At 45.7% G+C, this 17341-nt stretch overlaps 1 protein-coding gene across 2 annotated transcripts in view; it reads left to right on the forward strand.

Annotated features, from left to right (window-relative positions):
• The first annotated feature begins 3306 nt into the window (after positions 1-3306).
• Positions 3307-17341, forward strand: part of IPO9 (importin 9) — a 46759-nt gene continuing 32724 nt past the window's right edge. The window contains exon 1 of one of the 2 annotated variants that reach the window (XM_060091504.1): positions 3307-3500. In XM_060091504.1, the coding sequence (XP_059947487.1) occupies positions 3338-3500 (163 nt within the window). In that variant the 5' untranslated portion in view covers positions 3307-3337. Of the gene's footprint in view, positions 3501-7171; positions 7276-17341 lie in introns of those variants that run through there. The other variant, XM_060091505.1, reaches the window with a different exon arrangement.

A 17341-nucleotide genomic window follows, 5' to 3' on the forward strand; every position in this document is an offset into this window, starting at 1 on the left:
AGTGGCCATGGCTCACGGGCCCAGCCACTCCGTGGTATGTGGGATCTTCCCGGACCTGGGCACGAACCCGTGTCCCCTGCACCGGCAGGCGGACTCTCAACCACTGCGCCACCAGGGAAGCCCCAGTGATTCGTGTTTTAACGAACCTCTAGGTAATTCTGCTGCACACTACAGTTTGCAGCTCACTGTGTTAGGGAAAGCCAAGGGTCAGAGTCCCCACACTGGGGCTTTAGGACCAAAAATAAGGTCCTAGGTTATAATTCAGACTTTAACACTAGTTTCACAGTGTTCTCATGCTTCCTCATGATTCTGTTTTTCCTTTCATTTAACAGAAAGGACGGGTATGTGTGCCTTTGGGTAGAAGTTAGGGGGGAATGCTTGCATCTCCTAGTCAAACACAACCTTCAGAGAAAAATGTCATGGCTCTGAGATTCCTAGGGGCTTCCCAGGGGGACGCAGTGGGAGAGCTCTTCCAGGTAGCTCTTCTGCTGGGTGACGTGTCTACTCAGCCTTTTTCTGGTGATGTAATAGGATGAGAACGGTTTAAAAATGTGACTTGCATTTCCATGAAAACTTGTTCTCTTAGCAGCATCCCTCGCCCTTGCCCCAGTTCTAAAGGGCACTGCCAGGTCTGAGAACCTGCCAGAACCTCCTGCCCCCGACACACACACACACCCCGGCCCTGCTCAGTCCGCAGGAGAAAGGTTGAGGCAGTGGAGCACCAAGTCGTCGGGGTCGTCCATCCTTTCCCAGCACCGGGACACACAACTTCTCATGGCGATAGAATAAATAAATTTTTTTTTAATCTGAAAGGAGCTTCATATCTTTCCAAACTCACAGACCCCCGCTGGTGGGGCCGTGTGGGAGATGAGGTGCGTACAACTGGTTTTGTTTCAAGTTTGTCCGTTTTCCTCATGAGAGCACTTGTGGGTGGAAGACGAAGAACCATCTGGCATTGGGCCTCCTGGGCTCAGGGACCAAGCAGCTGGAGGAGGATGAGAAGGCCAGTGAAGCGCTGCACTAAAGTCACCCCGGGCCCTTCGTCCAGCTCCTGTGGGGTCTCCCCGCATCCACGCCATGGCTTGTGTCTCCAGACAGAAGATGTGGATGGGAAGGCAGGGGTTCCCATCCCAGTCCCATCCCAGCCCGTCTCTGGGCCACTGCTGTGCGAGGGCCTCCCACTTGCTGTTTTTTGGTTTTTGGTGTTTTTTTTTTTTAACAGAACAATCTTTTTCTCAAATGAATTCCAGCCCCTGCTGGGTTCCTTTCCTTGTCCCTAACGCACCCGTCCTGTTTTAGGCAGCGCTGTTTGTGTGATGGAATCTTGTTTCTCAAACGCATGGCGATCCTCAGGTGGAAGGTGGGCAGGAATCTTTGCAACCCTTTTTTTTTTTTTAATTTATTGTGCACAAACCCCCAAACCTGGATATGTGTGTGTCTGTGTGTTTATGGTTTCTATCACTGGCCCTCCGTCTTTCAACCTACCCCCCCTTTATATCTGATGTAGAGAAAGTGAGCCGTTGTACATAGTTGCGGTAACAATCATAAAGAGAGCTGGGCCGTGCCCTCGGTGATTAATCTTAAATAACAAAGTGGTTGAAAGTTAAATCCATGCCGGGGCCGCAGAAGAGGCCTTCCTCCATCACTGCCGGAGGCCCCTCACCTGGGCCCTCTGTCCATCAGGCATGTCTCCTCCCACCAACAGTCACCTGTTTGATGCCATTTGCATTTCAATAAAGCTATCTTCTGTGTTGTCCTATAGCTCTCTCCAGCTCCCTCTGTCTGGTTTCTGTTTCCATTTATCTTCTGGCCTGTGCCTTGATCGGGAAGGTCATTTGCCGAACCCAGAGGTAAGAGCCACCTGCCTGAATATCTGATCCTCAGCCCTAAGTAGGACCCTCTCGGCCCCTTTGGTTGAGGGTGGGGTGGGGTCCTGCTTGCAGACTGGATGCAGCCTCCTTCACCAGAACTCGAAACGTCCAGCCCAGACCTCGGGGCTCTTTGAATCCTCCATCCACTGCCTCGATGTTTGAAAACATACCACCCTCTGGACTTGCCTAAGTTTTCTTCTTGGGGTAAAAGTGACTAAACCTCTGAGAAAAGAAGCTGTTCTAATAGAGTTCTGCTTCTCCTGGCCACTGAAAGAAGGAAAATAGGAAGTCCTACTCTGCCCTACTGTGGAACTGTGGCGTCCAAAAGGGCATCTTTCCCCTATGAAATTGTGGTGACACAAGCCACCTCTGCCCTCTAGTAAGAGGTGGCAAGTGGGTTTAGAGCTCTCCTCAAAATAAATAATCGAGGAATCATTCTTTCGCAAGAATACTCAGGCGAGGTGACTTAATTCCTGTGGCCAGCTTAGCCTCTGAAGTCTTAGAACTGGGCTAGGAATTGCTAACTGGTTTTCTTTGCCACTTGGGAAGGAGTTATGGTTCTTAGAAACGTTTTCAAGGCACTTAATCTGAACAGCTTACTAAGAAATTTGCTCTGACCCTGGCACTCCAACGACAGCCCCATCCCTGTGCTGCCACGTGCTTGGCCCTGCCCTGCACTGCTAACCCCTCTCAACAATCCTCTCCGCTTGCTCCAGGCTTTAGGAGTGCCTCTGCACCTTGAGCCATGTCCCCGAGCAGCCCAGGATGGCCATATTAACTACTTATCCCTCCACCCTGTAAGGTCCAGCCATAATTTCCCTGGAAAAAAAACTTTATACTTTCTCAGCTAGTAGGACTTATTCTCAATAGGACTTGTAAGCACTTACTCTGGATGGAATTCCCTTTCCCACGCTGCTCTCTCCTGGCCAGCCACAGTCCAACCTTGAGGTTGGGTTCATCCACCTGAAAAACCAATGGACTCCCCACTGCCCAGTCCACGCAGATTCCTTCTCCCGACCTTTGGATTCCTGAGGCTAAGAGATGAAGACTCTCACTTGTTTCGGGGCAAGAGCGGTTGGTTTGAAAGAGGAGCTAATTCCGACCCTCTCCTTAAAGCCTCGTCCACCCATCCCCATCCCACCCTCTCCTGACTTGGTACCTTACGCGTGAAGGACCCGTGTATATGGAGTCACAGGTCACGAGCTGCGCTCCCGGCAAGGCTGCCCAGCCGCCGTTAAGCCGCAGGAGAAACCCCACCTCCTGGCCCCCCGGCCAGGTTCCTGCGGAGACGGTGCAGTTCTCGTCCCCGCGGCAGGTGGCGCTGTCTCCGGAGGCTCGGGCCGCGGCCCCGCCCTCGCGCGCTTGCCCGGCCAGTGCGCAGGCACGGCCTCGCGGATTGGCCGCGCGCAGGAGCCGTCCGGCGGCGGCGGGTTGGGCCGCGGGGCTGGCGCGCGGCGCGGAGCAAGATGGCGGCGGCGGCGGCAGCTGGTGCGGCCTCCGGGCTGCCGGGGCCGGTGGCCCAGGGGCTGAAGGAGGCATTGGTGGACACGCTCACCGGGATCCTGTCCCCGGTGCAGGAGGTGCGGGCGGCCGCCGAGGAGCAGATTAAGGTGCTGGAGGTGACGGAGGGTGAGTGAGGCGGGCCGTCGCGAGGGCGGCGGGTCTGGGCCGCGCTGACCACTGGCCGCGCTTCGGCTGGAGGCTGGACCCGGGGAGGTCGGGGGCCGGGGAGGCCTGGGGCCGCTGGGGCCCGGCCGGGCGGAGCGCGGGGCCGGGGGCGCCGGGCCGGGGCGCGAGGCCGGAGTGGGGGCGGGGGCTGAGGCGGGGGCGCGTTCTCCGCCGGACGGCGGGCCTGGGCGAGGCTGTCAGCTGGGGGCCTGGCGGGGCCTCCGCACGTTTCCCCGGGAATCAATCACGCCTGTGCGTCTGCCTCCCCTCCCCGCCGCGTCCCCGCCGGTTTTCGGAGCGGCCGGCACTGTTCGGAGGAGCCGATCGTCCTTTGTCTTTGTGTCTTTGTCCCCCTCCTCCTATTGGAAGCTTGAAAGTGATGGAGGAGAAAACAAGCCGTTGGCTTGAGGTTGTCCTTCAGTTCCTGCCGAGCGGGCCTTTCTCCAGGCCCAGGGCAGCCACGCTCCGAAGAGCATTAGATCCTGAAACAGGAGGAGGGAAATCCGCTCGGGGTTTATGTCAGGAATACGTCTGGCCTGTCGGGGCTTCGCTGGCAGAACTCCAAACCTGCGGACTCCTCCAGCTCAGCAGGACGGTCCCACCACCTCTCAGAGTGTCCGTAGGACTTGGCCCGCCTATGGACTGAGGGTTTTTATTGAAAAGAACTTAAGACAAAGCTCACTTAAATTTAATTTTATATTCTCCCGCAGCATGAGAGAGTTCCTGAAGAACTAAATTATCTCTATTGGAAATACGTTGAGATTTGGGCTCTAGCGGGTTAAGGACCATTGTGAAGGCCCAGTTGTACTTGTCATTGTCTTGTGAAATGTCAGATCCTATAAGAGGAGCTGTGCGCAGATTGACCTGTAGGAGTTATTACAGCCGACTAGGTGAAATTCCTTTATTCACGCTACCGTCCCTGCCGCCCTTGGGTGTGAAGGAGCCAGGCTGACAGAGCAGAGGAACCTCATCACATTCAAGTTGCTACTAGAATAAAGTTGAAGGTCCGTTACCTTCCCTGAGTGACACCCAGGGTTCCCGGTGCCCCAGGCATAGGTCCGGTGCTTTCCTACAAAAGGTGAACCTTCGCTCGTGTTTCAACTGTCCAGCAGCAGCTCCGATTGGGCTCTGATCCCTTTGACGCTAGCCAACACCATGGTCTCATCTAGGCAAAGTCAGTTATCATCTTCTTGAGATCTTCTTGAAGTTCTACTCTCCTGCTTCATCTTTTTGGGTCTCAAAATAAGAAAGTAAACAGAAGTACAGAATTTTGCATTTGATCTAGGCCACTGATGGGAATAGATTCTCTCTCTCCCTCTCACACACAGACACACACCCCCCACACACACACCCCATACCTTACCGGGAACCTGCTACCAGTGTGCTGTGAGCCGTGGAGAGACTTTGACACAGCAGCCTGCTGTTGGTGACCCAGTAGGAAGGCACGTGACTCACAGGTTTGGGATGTGATGTGCAGGGTTGAATCAAGTCTGTGGAGTTGAATGTGGTACTTTGGACCCTTTGGGGGTTGTTTGTGTTTTTAAATGGTCTAATTTCTTTTGTTTATTGAAAAACTATAGAAATCCACCCCTTTCAGTAACCTCTTTTTGAGATGGTGGACGGTGATCCGTTCCTCAGATACAGTACCTTGCTTCTCTCCTGTCCTCTTCTTGTGGCCTTTCACAAGTTGTTTTTTGCCATGGGGTCCAGAGTACCTCCTGTCTTCTCTTCAGTCTGAATGTCACACATTCCCTTTGCGCGGCCCGTTTCTTCTCCTTTAATGAAAGCAGAGCACGTGCCTCCCCAGCCCGGCTTTCGCCAGCAGTCTGGCCTGAGGAAGCACGCAGGGCATTGCTCCCACTGTTAGAACACCCTGCAGGCCTAGGCGAGCAGCCGTTCTTGCAAGTGAATGAATCTTTTCCACTCCTTTGGAGTTGCTTCGTGTTTTCCTTTTATCCTAGTAGAAGAAACCTTGCTTTCTGGTCCTAGGAAACACACTTCCTTAAAACTTGGAGTTGATGGGGAATCTGGGAGTTGGTGTCTGTTAGTATGTGTGTTCTTTCCATCCTTTTTTGGTTCCGAGAGGCCCAAGATTGGATGACAACCAGATCTGGTTGTTTCTAGTCCCTCTGTCTCCTCAAATAACCACACTGTCTTTATGAGCCTTATTATTGCCTCGCGTGGGAGCCTGGTCCCAACCGATCCTTCACATTAACCCGTCTATTCCCTTTGACAAAGGGAACAATTTCTAATTTAATTTGGGGGGAAAGACACAGGTCGGCTGTCAACTCTCTGTTAAGTGGACAGATAAGAGAGGTTGCCGTGCTCTGACCAGATTCTGGAGTAGGGGAGATTTTAAGAAGCAGTTATCTTAGAAAACTGAGGTGCTGGAGCCCAAAGGACATCCGGGTCATTCGGTCTGCCAGCTGGTATTTTCCGGGAAATAACTTGCCCATTGTCAGTTACCATGTTTTCCAGAATGGGAACCTGTCCTCTTAAGCCAAGAAACGGTGTGTATGTCAGAGATCCATCTGACTCGTATAGTGGGCTAATTCTGAAAGGATGAAGATAGGCTATGCCCACCAGCCTGGTGTCCTGGGATGGTTTTCTTAAGTCCCTGTGCTTGCTGTTTTCCCTAGTCACGTGGAATCTGAGGGAAACCCAGCAAACCTTTCTGACTAGTGAAAGCCTATTTCACAGGGCTAAGTGGCAGAGGAGATGGTGCCACTAGCCACCTTCTTCAGACAGCACTCACATCCTGAACTGAGAAACTTATTACTTGAAAGTTGGAGGTTCCTCTGCTATACAGTTTTCCAACAGATAATTGGTACCCTTTTGTTTCCTTAGGAAGACTGAGATTTTGAGTTTTATCAACAGGGTTTGTAGGAGTTTAGTTCTACCTCAGTAAAGTAAGAATTGGTCTTTTTGATGTGTTAGAGCATTCTTCTAATTCCATTTTATTTAGTAGGTGGGATCATATCCAGCATCTTATAAACACGGTAATTAAAGAGGATAGTTTGTGAACTGCCGAAGGTCTCTTACGTCAAAGTCTAATGTTCTCTACTCAGCTTTATGAGCTCTTTTTTGGTGACTTATTACAAGATCATGATTTTTGACAATGTCAGCTCTTTTTTTTTTTTTGGAGTATTTATGCTTGACTTTTTTATATCTTAGAATGAAGTTATTTCCTTTTTTTTCTTCTCTGTTTGCTGTCCTCTGAGAGCAGCATCACCGGAGTGGTGGGATGTGTTGCTTTCGTTCTGAAGCTTTAATTCTCCAGGCCAGCCAGTGTAGCAGAGACTTTCTTATATGACTAGGTTTAGACTCTAGGTCATTTTCTTCTTTTAGTTATTTCTTTTGTGTGTTAGAAGTGAAGACATTTGGCCTTGACTTAGTCTTTTCTGTCTTGCTCCCAGCATATATGTCACAGAAGATACATCTTTTCTTTCCTCCCACCACCATTATATTGAGCTGGGGAGGGGGGATTATCTCTCCCTCGCTTTTCCTGACATCCGACGCTGCCGAGATACCTGTGTTGATCCCCCATCTTAGGTGCCTAGAGAGACGATCCTGCTGGTGGAAGTTTGCTTTCTGGTTCTCATGGGCGCTTTTCTGGCTCTCTTCCAGTGTAGCGTAAGCACTGTCACCTGCGAAGGGAGCCCTCCAGGATCCAGACGCACTCCTGGGCGTGTGGCGGGCACTGAGCCGAGCGGAAGGCGGCCACGCTCGGAAAAAGGCCAGTGGTGCAGTTTTCTTTTTCCTTTCAGCTGTGGTTTTGTGAAAAACCCTGTGAGAAAGGGGGACTTCTCCAGAGCTCTCCTCAGAACTCCCTCCTTCCCAGCCAGTCCCTGTCCCCAGTTCTTCCTAGTAGGAGCCTTCCTGACTGTCCAAGCCTCATGTCTCCAGTCGACCCTTAAGACCAGGAGCATGTATTTCTCAGCTTATCCTTTCTCCTCCATGCTCTCCTTTGGATCTTCCCTTCCCAGCCAAGTTATAGAAGGATCGTGTTTTTGCCAAGTGGGGTGAAATGAGAGAAAGAGGAGCGAGGAAAACCAGAGAGGCGGCAGAGACTAAAAGGCCAGAGAATGATTAAGGAGACAGGCAAAAGATTCCTTAGGAAGTCAGAGGCTACCATTTTGGGTTGGATTAAAGGTGAATCCAGAACCACTTAGAGTCAGGGTACAAACCCAGGGTACAGGGTACAAATCGAACAGGTCTGTCTTTATTCACCTTGGGAAAGGGAACTAGAGAAATTAAATTTCTTAACGAAAATGGCTTTAGAAAGCTAACTTCATACAGCCCACTTGAGAATGTCCCCCTTTGGCCTAACTTCATAGATTGAATCTTAGTTTAATCTGGAATTGGTCCTTTTCAAGCAAGACAGAATAAAACAGCTCTGTCTGTCTATGTCTCTTGTATTTTCCCTCCCTTAATCATCCCAAAGTAAGTTATTCAGCTGTTCTTTCTAATGCTTTCTAAAGAAATTGTTAATTTCAGAAAAACTGGAAATCCCCCAACACACACTAAAATATAAGTACTTTTTTCTTTATGGATAGACTTAGTTATACTTCATCAAACAATATTGTATGATCTCTGTTAAGTGAATATCTGTATATAGGATTTTTCCTCCTTCACAGAAGTCATCAGTGCATAAGGCAGTGGTGTTGATCAGAGGTAAAGTACGTCAGAGAACTTGAGGGGTTTTTCTGGCTTTTCACCCTGTGAGTGTTATAGAGCCCAGAGTTCATCACCCGCACTGTCACGTCTTGTCAGTGATGCTTCATATGGCTTTTACGTAAATTAAAAGTAAACGAACTAAAAACAAAATTAAATTTTATGATATGAAACTCTTTCATGGCGACTGATATCCTGTATTTCTAATGGGTATATGGTCTGGACAGACTAAATTAGGTTAAACAAAATAATAATTGATATTTTCCCTCATATCTCTCTATAACCTAATGCACATGAGCTCTTTGTCTTTGAATTGGGGGGGTTTCCAACCCAGAGTTGATCATGTCACTGTTTTTGAAACTCCGGGAGCCTGTAGGGAAGAAAATCTATTCTGTTTATCCATTCTGTTTTAAAAATTTGTCTTTAGATGATACTCTTTGAAGGTTTTCTTTCCCATTAAAGCTTTTGAACAGAGAATCATGTTTTTCGAACTTTCGACCTTCTAGTTTCCTACGTGGAGGAAATAAACTTTCAGAGAAAATCCATTCTGTAATGCTTGTTGTGGGTATGAATCCCCTGGCTGACTTAGGTTTCTGGGCTCCCACATGGATCTTAATCTTCTGATGATCTCTCCCTCTCACCATCTTTTACAGTCTCAGAGATGTGTGTGTGAAGCACGGTGATTGGTGGAAATTGGGGTGTGATCTCTGATAGGTTCCTGACAAGAGGAATTTAAACATTATGTTATAGAATGAAGAGCTCCCAGTTATTGTGAGATCCTCACCAGAGCATGACCACCTCCTGGCGCTCAGATGGAAAACACGTATTCACACTAAGCTTTTCTTTAAAAAGAGTGAACTTGAACTTCTCAGGTTGATGAGAAAGGACCCCTGTGTAGAGTTTGCCCGGTCTTCCTGCTGTAATGACTCCTCTGGTCGGTGGGAGTGTGGACTGATGGAGAAGGCCTGCTTCCTTCTCCCTTCTGTGAGCCTCGGCGTGGACCCGACAGCAGCATCTGTGCTTATTGGGAGGAAATTATTCAGATTGGTTTAAGCTTTATAGTTTCCACTCATGTTTCAAACCCTCCTCAAAAAAGTCCTATTTTATACCTCAGTATCTTTTTCGCACCTTATGATTAAAGATTTTGTTTATCTTGATCTCATTACTTTGTCCCTGTAGTGATGATCCAGAAATTGTACTCTTGGCAGGAACATTAAAAATGCACATCAGAGTGCTCCATGCAAAAATTATTGAAACAGTGCTGTAAAAGAAAACACCGCGTGGCCTAGGTAATTTGTGAATATGTTTATAGTCATTCTGAAGGACCTCATATAGGCTCACCAGAATTGGTTGACAGTACCCAGGGAGCTGAGGCTGGGTAGACAGTGACATTCTTAGCAGACTTAGGGCCATAAAGTTAGCATCCATTGTCACATCAAGTATCTGAAGTCAAAGGAAGTCTGGGAGCCTTACAGAGCATTACAAGTGCTCTTTCTCTCTCTCTGTTTTTTTGGGTTTTTTTTTTTTTTTTTTTTGGCCACGACATGCTGGGATCTTAGTTCCCTGACCAGGGATGAAACCCATGCCCCCTGTAGTGGAAACTCGGAGTCTTAACCACTGGACCGCCAGGGAAAACCCCACACATGCATTTTAGAGTGCTTTTTTCCATTAAACTTGAACATTGGTTGGTATCCAAGAGGTCTTCCTAAATTATGTCTGACTCATCTGTGTTTTAGTCCATTTGGAAAGTTGATTCCCATATCTTTGGGTTGTAGGCACCTACTGTTTATTCTGTTAAAAATGGGTTTTTTAGACTTACCAGAGGCTGAAGTAGCCAGATTAACCCTAAGAATTAGAATGGATTTCAGTATCTTTAGAGGTAATTCTGCAGGTGTGAAGTGTTTGCTTGTGATTTAATCACTTAATAAATGCTTTAGAAAGAATGTGGCGGCTTTTTCGGTGGTCTTGCGAAAATTCTCCTTTGCTGAGTGACATGATAGGTGCCGTAAGGTTGTATCAGTAACTGAAGCTTAAAATAAGGGTGTAATAAGAAAGAGTTAAGAATCTTAAGAATTCAGTAAGGTAGCATAAATTAAAAATACAAAAAATTAAAATATAAAAAACAATAGCCTTCATATACACAAACAGTGAAAGGTTAGAGAATATAATGGTGGTTTTTTAAAAACCGTTTACAATAGCAACAAAAAGATTAAATACTTAGGAACAAAATTAACAGGAAACGTGCAAAAACCTATTAGGGGAATCTTTTTAAACATTCCTGAAAGCCTTAAAAGCAGACATGAAATGGAAAGGTGTGCGCTGTCCTTGGATAGGACAACTCAGCCTTCTAGATGAGTGAGAAAGGTTGATTCTGAAGTTCATAGAGAAATAAGCTTGGAAGAAATAGCTCCAAAAACACCAAAAAAGGAAAACTGTGAGGAGGGACTAGTTCTACCAGACATTAAACCGTTATGTAAAGCCTCTATAATTAAAATAAGCAGTGCGGCACTGGCACACAAATAGGCAGATAGAACTGTGGAATAAAATAGAAAGTCCAGAAGTAGACACGAGTAACTATGGAAATGCAGTATTGATAAAGGTGGCATCTCAAATCATTGGGGTAAAGATGGACCTTTTAATAAAGGTGCTGGGACAATTGGGTAGCCGTTTGGAATTAGATCAGTATCTCACACCATACAAAAAAATTAGCTTCAGGGCTTCCCTGGTGGCGCAGTGGTTGAAAGTCCGCCTGCTGGTGCAGGGGACACGGGTTCGTGCCCTGGTCCGGGAAGATCCCACATGCCGCGGAGCGGCTGGGCCCGTGAGCCATGGCTGCTGAGCCTGCGCGTCTGGAGCTTGTGCTCCGCAACGGGAAAGGCCACAACAGTGAGAGGCCCGCGTACCGCAAAAAAAAAAAAAAAAAAAAAAAAAAAAAAAAAAGCTTCAAATGATTAGGAATCTAAATATTTAAAACATGAAACCATAAAAGTTTTAGAAGAAAGTATGGGTGAATTTTTCTTTATCCTTGGCATAAAGAAATGCTCTCTATCTATGACTCAAAATCCGGAGGCAGTAAAAGATTGGTAAATTTGACTACATTAAAATTTTAATTTTCGTGACAAAAAACACCATATAAAAAGTCAGTACCAACAAACAAAATTATACCTAGGCCTATCATATTCAAACTGCAGAAGACCAAAGACAAAGAGAGTATCTTGAAAGAAGTCAGAGGAAAATAGTACCTTACCCATAGAGGAACAAGAATTAACAATTACATTGGACCGCTCTTCAGAAGCCATATAAGCGAGAGAAGAGTAGAGTGAGATATCTCAAGTGATGATAGAAAAATATTACCACCTAGAATTCTGTATCCTCTGAAATCAGCCTTCAAAACTGAAGACTTTCTCAGGCAAACAAAAATTGAGGGACTTCATTACTAGCAGACCTGCCCTGCAAGAGATGTGAACAGGAGTTCCTGAGAGAGAAGGGAAATTATACATTAGAAACTTGGATCTCAAAACAAGCTCAGAAGAAATAGAGATGAAATTTTTTTCAGTCAGAAGACAGCTGACAAAGTGAGAGATTTTCACAGCATATACCACAGACAAAAGGATAATATCCTTAATATATAAAGAACTCTTAAAAATTGAGAAACAAAGGACCAAAACCTCAATAGAACAATGAAGGGGTGGGGCATGGACAGAGAACTCACCCCTCCTCCTAAGTGTCATTAAGAAGGCATCAAACACACACAAATAGTGTAAAGTCCCTCAGGATTTAGAGAAATACAAATTAAACAACATCAAGATATCATTTCTCCTCCATCAGACTGGCAAAATTTTTAAAGCATGTTCTGTTGGTGAGGTGGTGGAGAAACACTTTTTTTTCTTTTTTAAACTTATTTATTTTTGGCTGCGTTGGGTCTTCGTTGCTGCGTGCGGGCTTTCTCTTAGTTGCGGCGAGCCGGGGCTACTCTTCATTGCAGTGCGTGGGCTTCTCATCGCAGTGGCTTCTCTTTGTTGCAGAGTATGGGCTCTAGGCGTGCAGGCTTCAGTAGCTGTGGCTTGCAGGCTCTGGAGTTCAGGCTCAGTAGTTGTGGCACACAGGCTTAGTTGCTCCACGGCATGTGGGATCTTCCCGGACCAGGGCTCGAACCTGTGTCACCTGCATTGGCAGGCAGATTCTTAACCAATGCGCCACCAGGGAAGTCCTGGAGAAACACTCTTTAACAGTGCTAGCGGGAATGCACATTGGTGCAGTCCTTCTGGAGGGAAATTTGGCCACACCTGACAACACTACAAATGCACTTACTTTTGACCCAGCAGTCCCACTTCTGGGAAAATACCCTGAAGATACACATTTAACAATATAAAAATACATACTGAACACTATTATTTACTGCAACATTGTTTATAAAAGCAAAATAATTGGAAGCAATCCAATTGCCCATATATAGGAAGATGGCTGAAAAAAGTATGTGTATCCATACAGTGGTATATTATGCAGCCGTAAAAAAGAATAAGGAATCTTGAGGAACTGTTTTGGAATGGTTTCCAGATTATAATGTTTTTTTGTTTTCTTTGTTTTTTTTTTTTTTTGCGGTACATGGGCCTCTCACTGTCCTGGCCTCTCCCGTTGCGGAGCACAGGCTCCGGACGCGCAGGCTCAGCGGCCATGGCTCACGGGCCCAGCCGCTCCGCGGCATGTGGGATCTTCCCAGACCAGGGCATGAACCCGTGTCCCCTGCATCGACAGGCGGACTCTCAACCACTGCGCCACCGTGGAAGCCCCCAGATTATAATGTTAACTGAAAAAAAGCAAAGTGCAAAAGAGTGTAATATACTACTTTTCATGTAAACAAGAGGATACAAGAAAATACACATGTATCTGCTTGTATGCAAAAGAAATACAGAAAAGATAAACCAGAAACTGATTGGTCACCTACGTGGAGCTGCTGGGGAAAGGATGGAAGGAAGTTAGTAGGGATGAGGAGGGAGCATATGCCTTTTTGTGTAGCTTTAACTCTGGAATCATAATAAAGTTTTACATACCCCCCAAAATAAGTAAATAATTAAAACCAAACAATGGAAGGGTGCAATTAGTAACAAATGAACCTAACTGTATTACAGATGAACAGTGTAACTACTACTAGGCGTTGTGGGAGGAAAGAACTAACCTAAGTAACTGTGGAAAACAGTATTTTGGTTTTTGGTTTTTAAAATTTTCTTTATCTTTGGCTGCGTTGGGTCTTCGTTACTGCTCATGGGCTTCCTCTAGTTGTGAACAGGGGCTATTCTTCATTACAGTGTCTGGGCTTCTCATTGCGGTGGCTTCTCTTGTTGCAGAGCACGGGCTCTAGGTGCACAGGCTTCAGGAGTTGCAACGCACAGGCTCAGTAGTTATGATGCACGGGCTTAGCTGCTCCGCGGCATGTGGGATCTTCCTGGACCAGGGCTCGAACCCGTGTACCCTGCATTGGCAGGTGGATTCTTAACCACTGCACCACCAGGGAAGTCCCTGGAAAATAGTATTTTGACTGCATAATGTAAGACTCAAGTCAAAAAGGACTGTACACAAAAATTGTACTCCAGTTAATATATCTGTTTTTCACAGGAGTGTTAATAGTTCTGTAATTAGCTTCTGTGTATACTAAGATTGAACAAATAAGTAATTTTACTGTAGATAATGAGAGCCAGATTTATCACTATCAGAGAAAGCATTACAAATAAGGAGGACAAGCAGGGTGAATCTTGAGATATTGGATTGGCATTTGTGTTATCAGTAGATAGATGGATGGATTGGCAGGCGGATGGACGGACAGATGTATGTGTAAGCGTAGGTTAGTATGCATACATATATGTCGTAGTGCTGTTCTCTGAGAGGGCCTAGGAGCAGTGACATCCCAGAAGCAGTGAGCACACGTAGCGCCCAGATCTTGATCTCTAAATAGCATTCTCCACTAAAAAGCACCAGGGCTCCTTGGAGGAATAGTTGATTCCAGGGTTTAGGCAGAGAAAATACAGGGTGAGCCTAGAATATCCTGTGATAACAGCATGTAAGGAAGGGCTTGAAAAACGATGGGAACATGTGGAAAGGCCTGTAAGAAGGTGTGCTGGTGGCCACAGTGGAACAGCTGGGCAACAGAACAAATAATGAGAGTGTTGGGTTAAAACTCATGGAGTGGGGCTTCCCTGGTGGCGCAGTGGTTGGGAGTCCGCCTGCCGATGCAGGGGACACAGGTTCGTGCCCCGGTCCGGGAAGGTCCCTCATGCTGTGGAGCGGCTGGGCCCGTGAGCTATGGCTGCTGAGCCTGTGCGTCCGGAGCCTGTGCTCCGCAACAGGCGAGGCCGCAACAGTGAGAGGCCCGCGTACTGCCAAAAAAAAAAAAACTCATGGAGTGAAATGAACAAGCATGGGTCCACATGGGTCGAAATAAATGAAGGAGACAGGACAGTGCTTCCTTACAAAAGAATTGGAAGTAAGTAGTAAGTGTAAAGAGAATAAGAAATACAAAAGCACCACAGGACAAACAACACAGTAATAATTGTTGCAGGCAGGATCCACAGATAGATGCTAAAATCAATCAGTTGAGTGTCTGAAGAGAAACAGGATATGAACATAATCTCAAAGTATCTCTCTGAAGATTTTTGTCATTTGTAAAGGGAGAGACAGTACCTTTATAGTGGAAAATCCAGCAGACCCCACATTACCAAGTGGTCATGGTTAACATTACCAATAAGAAAATTTATCAACATTATGATACGCTAAAGACACAGCATCACTTCCCTGATATTCTTGCCGAAAATGAATGACCTCAATCTGATCATGAGGAGACGTCAGTTGAATGAACATCAAGATGTGTTCTACAAAATACTGACCATTACTTATCAAAAGTGGTCGGGTCATAAAAAACAAGGAAAGAATAAGACTGTCACGCATTGGAGGAAACTACTTTAAGTCTAAAAATTATTTCAAAATTAAACATTAAAAAAAATAGGCATAGGGATTTCCCTGGTGGCGCAGTGGTTAAGAATCTGCCTGCCAATGCAGGGCACACGGGTTTGAGCCCTGTTCCGGGAAGATCCCACGTGCCACAGAGCAACTAAGCCCGTGCACCACAACTACTGAGCCTGTGCTCTAGAGCCCATGAGCCATAACTACTGAGCCCGTGTGCCACAACTACTGAAATCCGTGTGCTTAGAGCCCGTGCTCCACAACAAGAGAAGCCACCACAGTGAGAAGCCTCTGCATTGCAATGAAGAGTAGCCTCCTCTCGCCGCAACTAGAGAAAGCCCGCACGCAGCAATGAAGACCCAACGCAGCCAAAAATTAATTAATTAATTAATTATTTTAAAAGGCATAGATTATTTTCAGTAGTTTTTCACCTGCTTACCTGGATAAGCCTTGAACATGGAACATTGCCTGGAACAACTTTTTCCTGATATTAAGCTTTTGTATTGCATAAATACCCTTTGGATGGCTATTTCAGTGGAATCTAGTTGTGATAGTTAGCACTTACCATGGAAAGTAACTTTAGTTACATCGATAAGAAAGCCAAACAATGTACTCATGATGGAACAATGTACTCATGATGGGCAATAAAAATAATAGCACAACAACTGATTTTTTTTTTTTACGGAATTTTTGTTTTTCTTGTGATGAAAACTTTTAAGATCTAGTCTCAGCAACTTTTCAAATATGGGACACGGTATTATTAGCTGTAGTTGACATGCTGCACGTTACTTCCCCATGACTTATTTATTTTATAACTGGAAATTTATACCTTTTGACTCTCTTCACCCATTTTGCCCACCCCCCATCTCCAGCTTCTGGCAACCACCAGTGTGTTCTCTTCGTCTGTGAGCTTAAATTCCACGTATAAGTGAGATCATATGGTATTCCTCTTTCTCTGTCTGACTTACTTTACTTAGCATAATGCCCTCAAGGTCCATCCGTAGTGTTGTAAGTGGCAAGATTTCATTCTGCTTTATGGTTGACTAATATCCTATTTTGTGTGTGTGTGTGTGTATCTGTACTCATACATATACATACATACCACGTACGTATTCTTTATCCATTCACCTATCGGTGGACACTTGGGTTGTTTCCACATCTTGGCTATTATAAATAGTACTGCGATGAACATGAGTTGGATATATCTTTTTGAGTTAGTGTTTTCATTTTCTTTGGATAAACACCCAGAAGTGGAATTGCTGCCTTAAATGGGAGCTCTATTTTTAATTTTTTGAGGAACCTCCATACTGTTTTCCATAGTGGCTGCACCATTTTGCATTTCCGTCAACAATGCACAAAGGTTCCCTTTTCTCCACATTCTTGTCAACACTTGTTATCGCTTAATCCTTTTTTTTTTTTTTTTAATACTTATTTACTTATTTGGTTGTGCTGGGTGTTAGTTGTGGCAAGCAGGCTCCTTAGTTGTGGCTCCAGGGCTACTTAGTTGTGGCATGCGAACTCTTAGTTATGGCATGCATGTGGGATCTAGTTCCCTGACCAGGGATCGAACCCGCACCCCCTGTCTTATCCCCTGCACCTTCACGGAAGTCCCGTTATTGCTTATCTTTTTGATAATAGCCATTGTGACAGGTGTGAGTTTATCTCATTGTGATTTTGATTTGCATTTCCCTGATAATTAGTGTTGTTCAGCATCTTTTTCATGTGTCTGTTGGCCATCTCTAGGTCTTTAGAACAGTGTATATTCAGGTCCTCTGCCCATTTAAAATCCAGTTGTTTTATTTGCTATTGAATTGTATGAGTTCTTCATATATTTTGTATATTAAACCCTTAACAGATACATGATTTGCAGATACGTTCTCCCATTCGGTAGGTTGCCTTTGTTTTTGGTTGATGGTTTCCTTTGTTGTGCAGAGCTTTTTAGTTTGATGTGGTCCCACTTGTTTTTGTTTTTGTTGCCTTTAATCTTGGTGTCAAATGAAAAAAAAATCACCAAAACCAATGTCAAGTAACTTACTGCCTATGGTTCCTTCAAGGAGTTTTATGATTTCAGGTCTTTTACATTCAAATCTTTAATCTATTTTGAATTGATTTTTGTGTATGGTGTGAGATAGTGGTCCAGTTTCATTCTTTTACATGTGGCTGTTCAGTTTTTC

This window comes from Mesoplodon densirostris, chromosome 2 (genome assembly GCF_025265405.1).
Source record: "Mesoplodon densirostris isolate mMesDen1 chromosome 2, mMesDen1 primary haplotype, whole genome shotgun sequence".
NCBI lineage: Eukaryota > Metazoa > Chordata > Mammalia > Artiodactyla > Ziphiidae > Mesoplodon > Mesoplodon densirostris.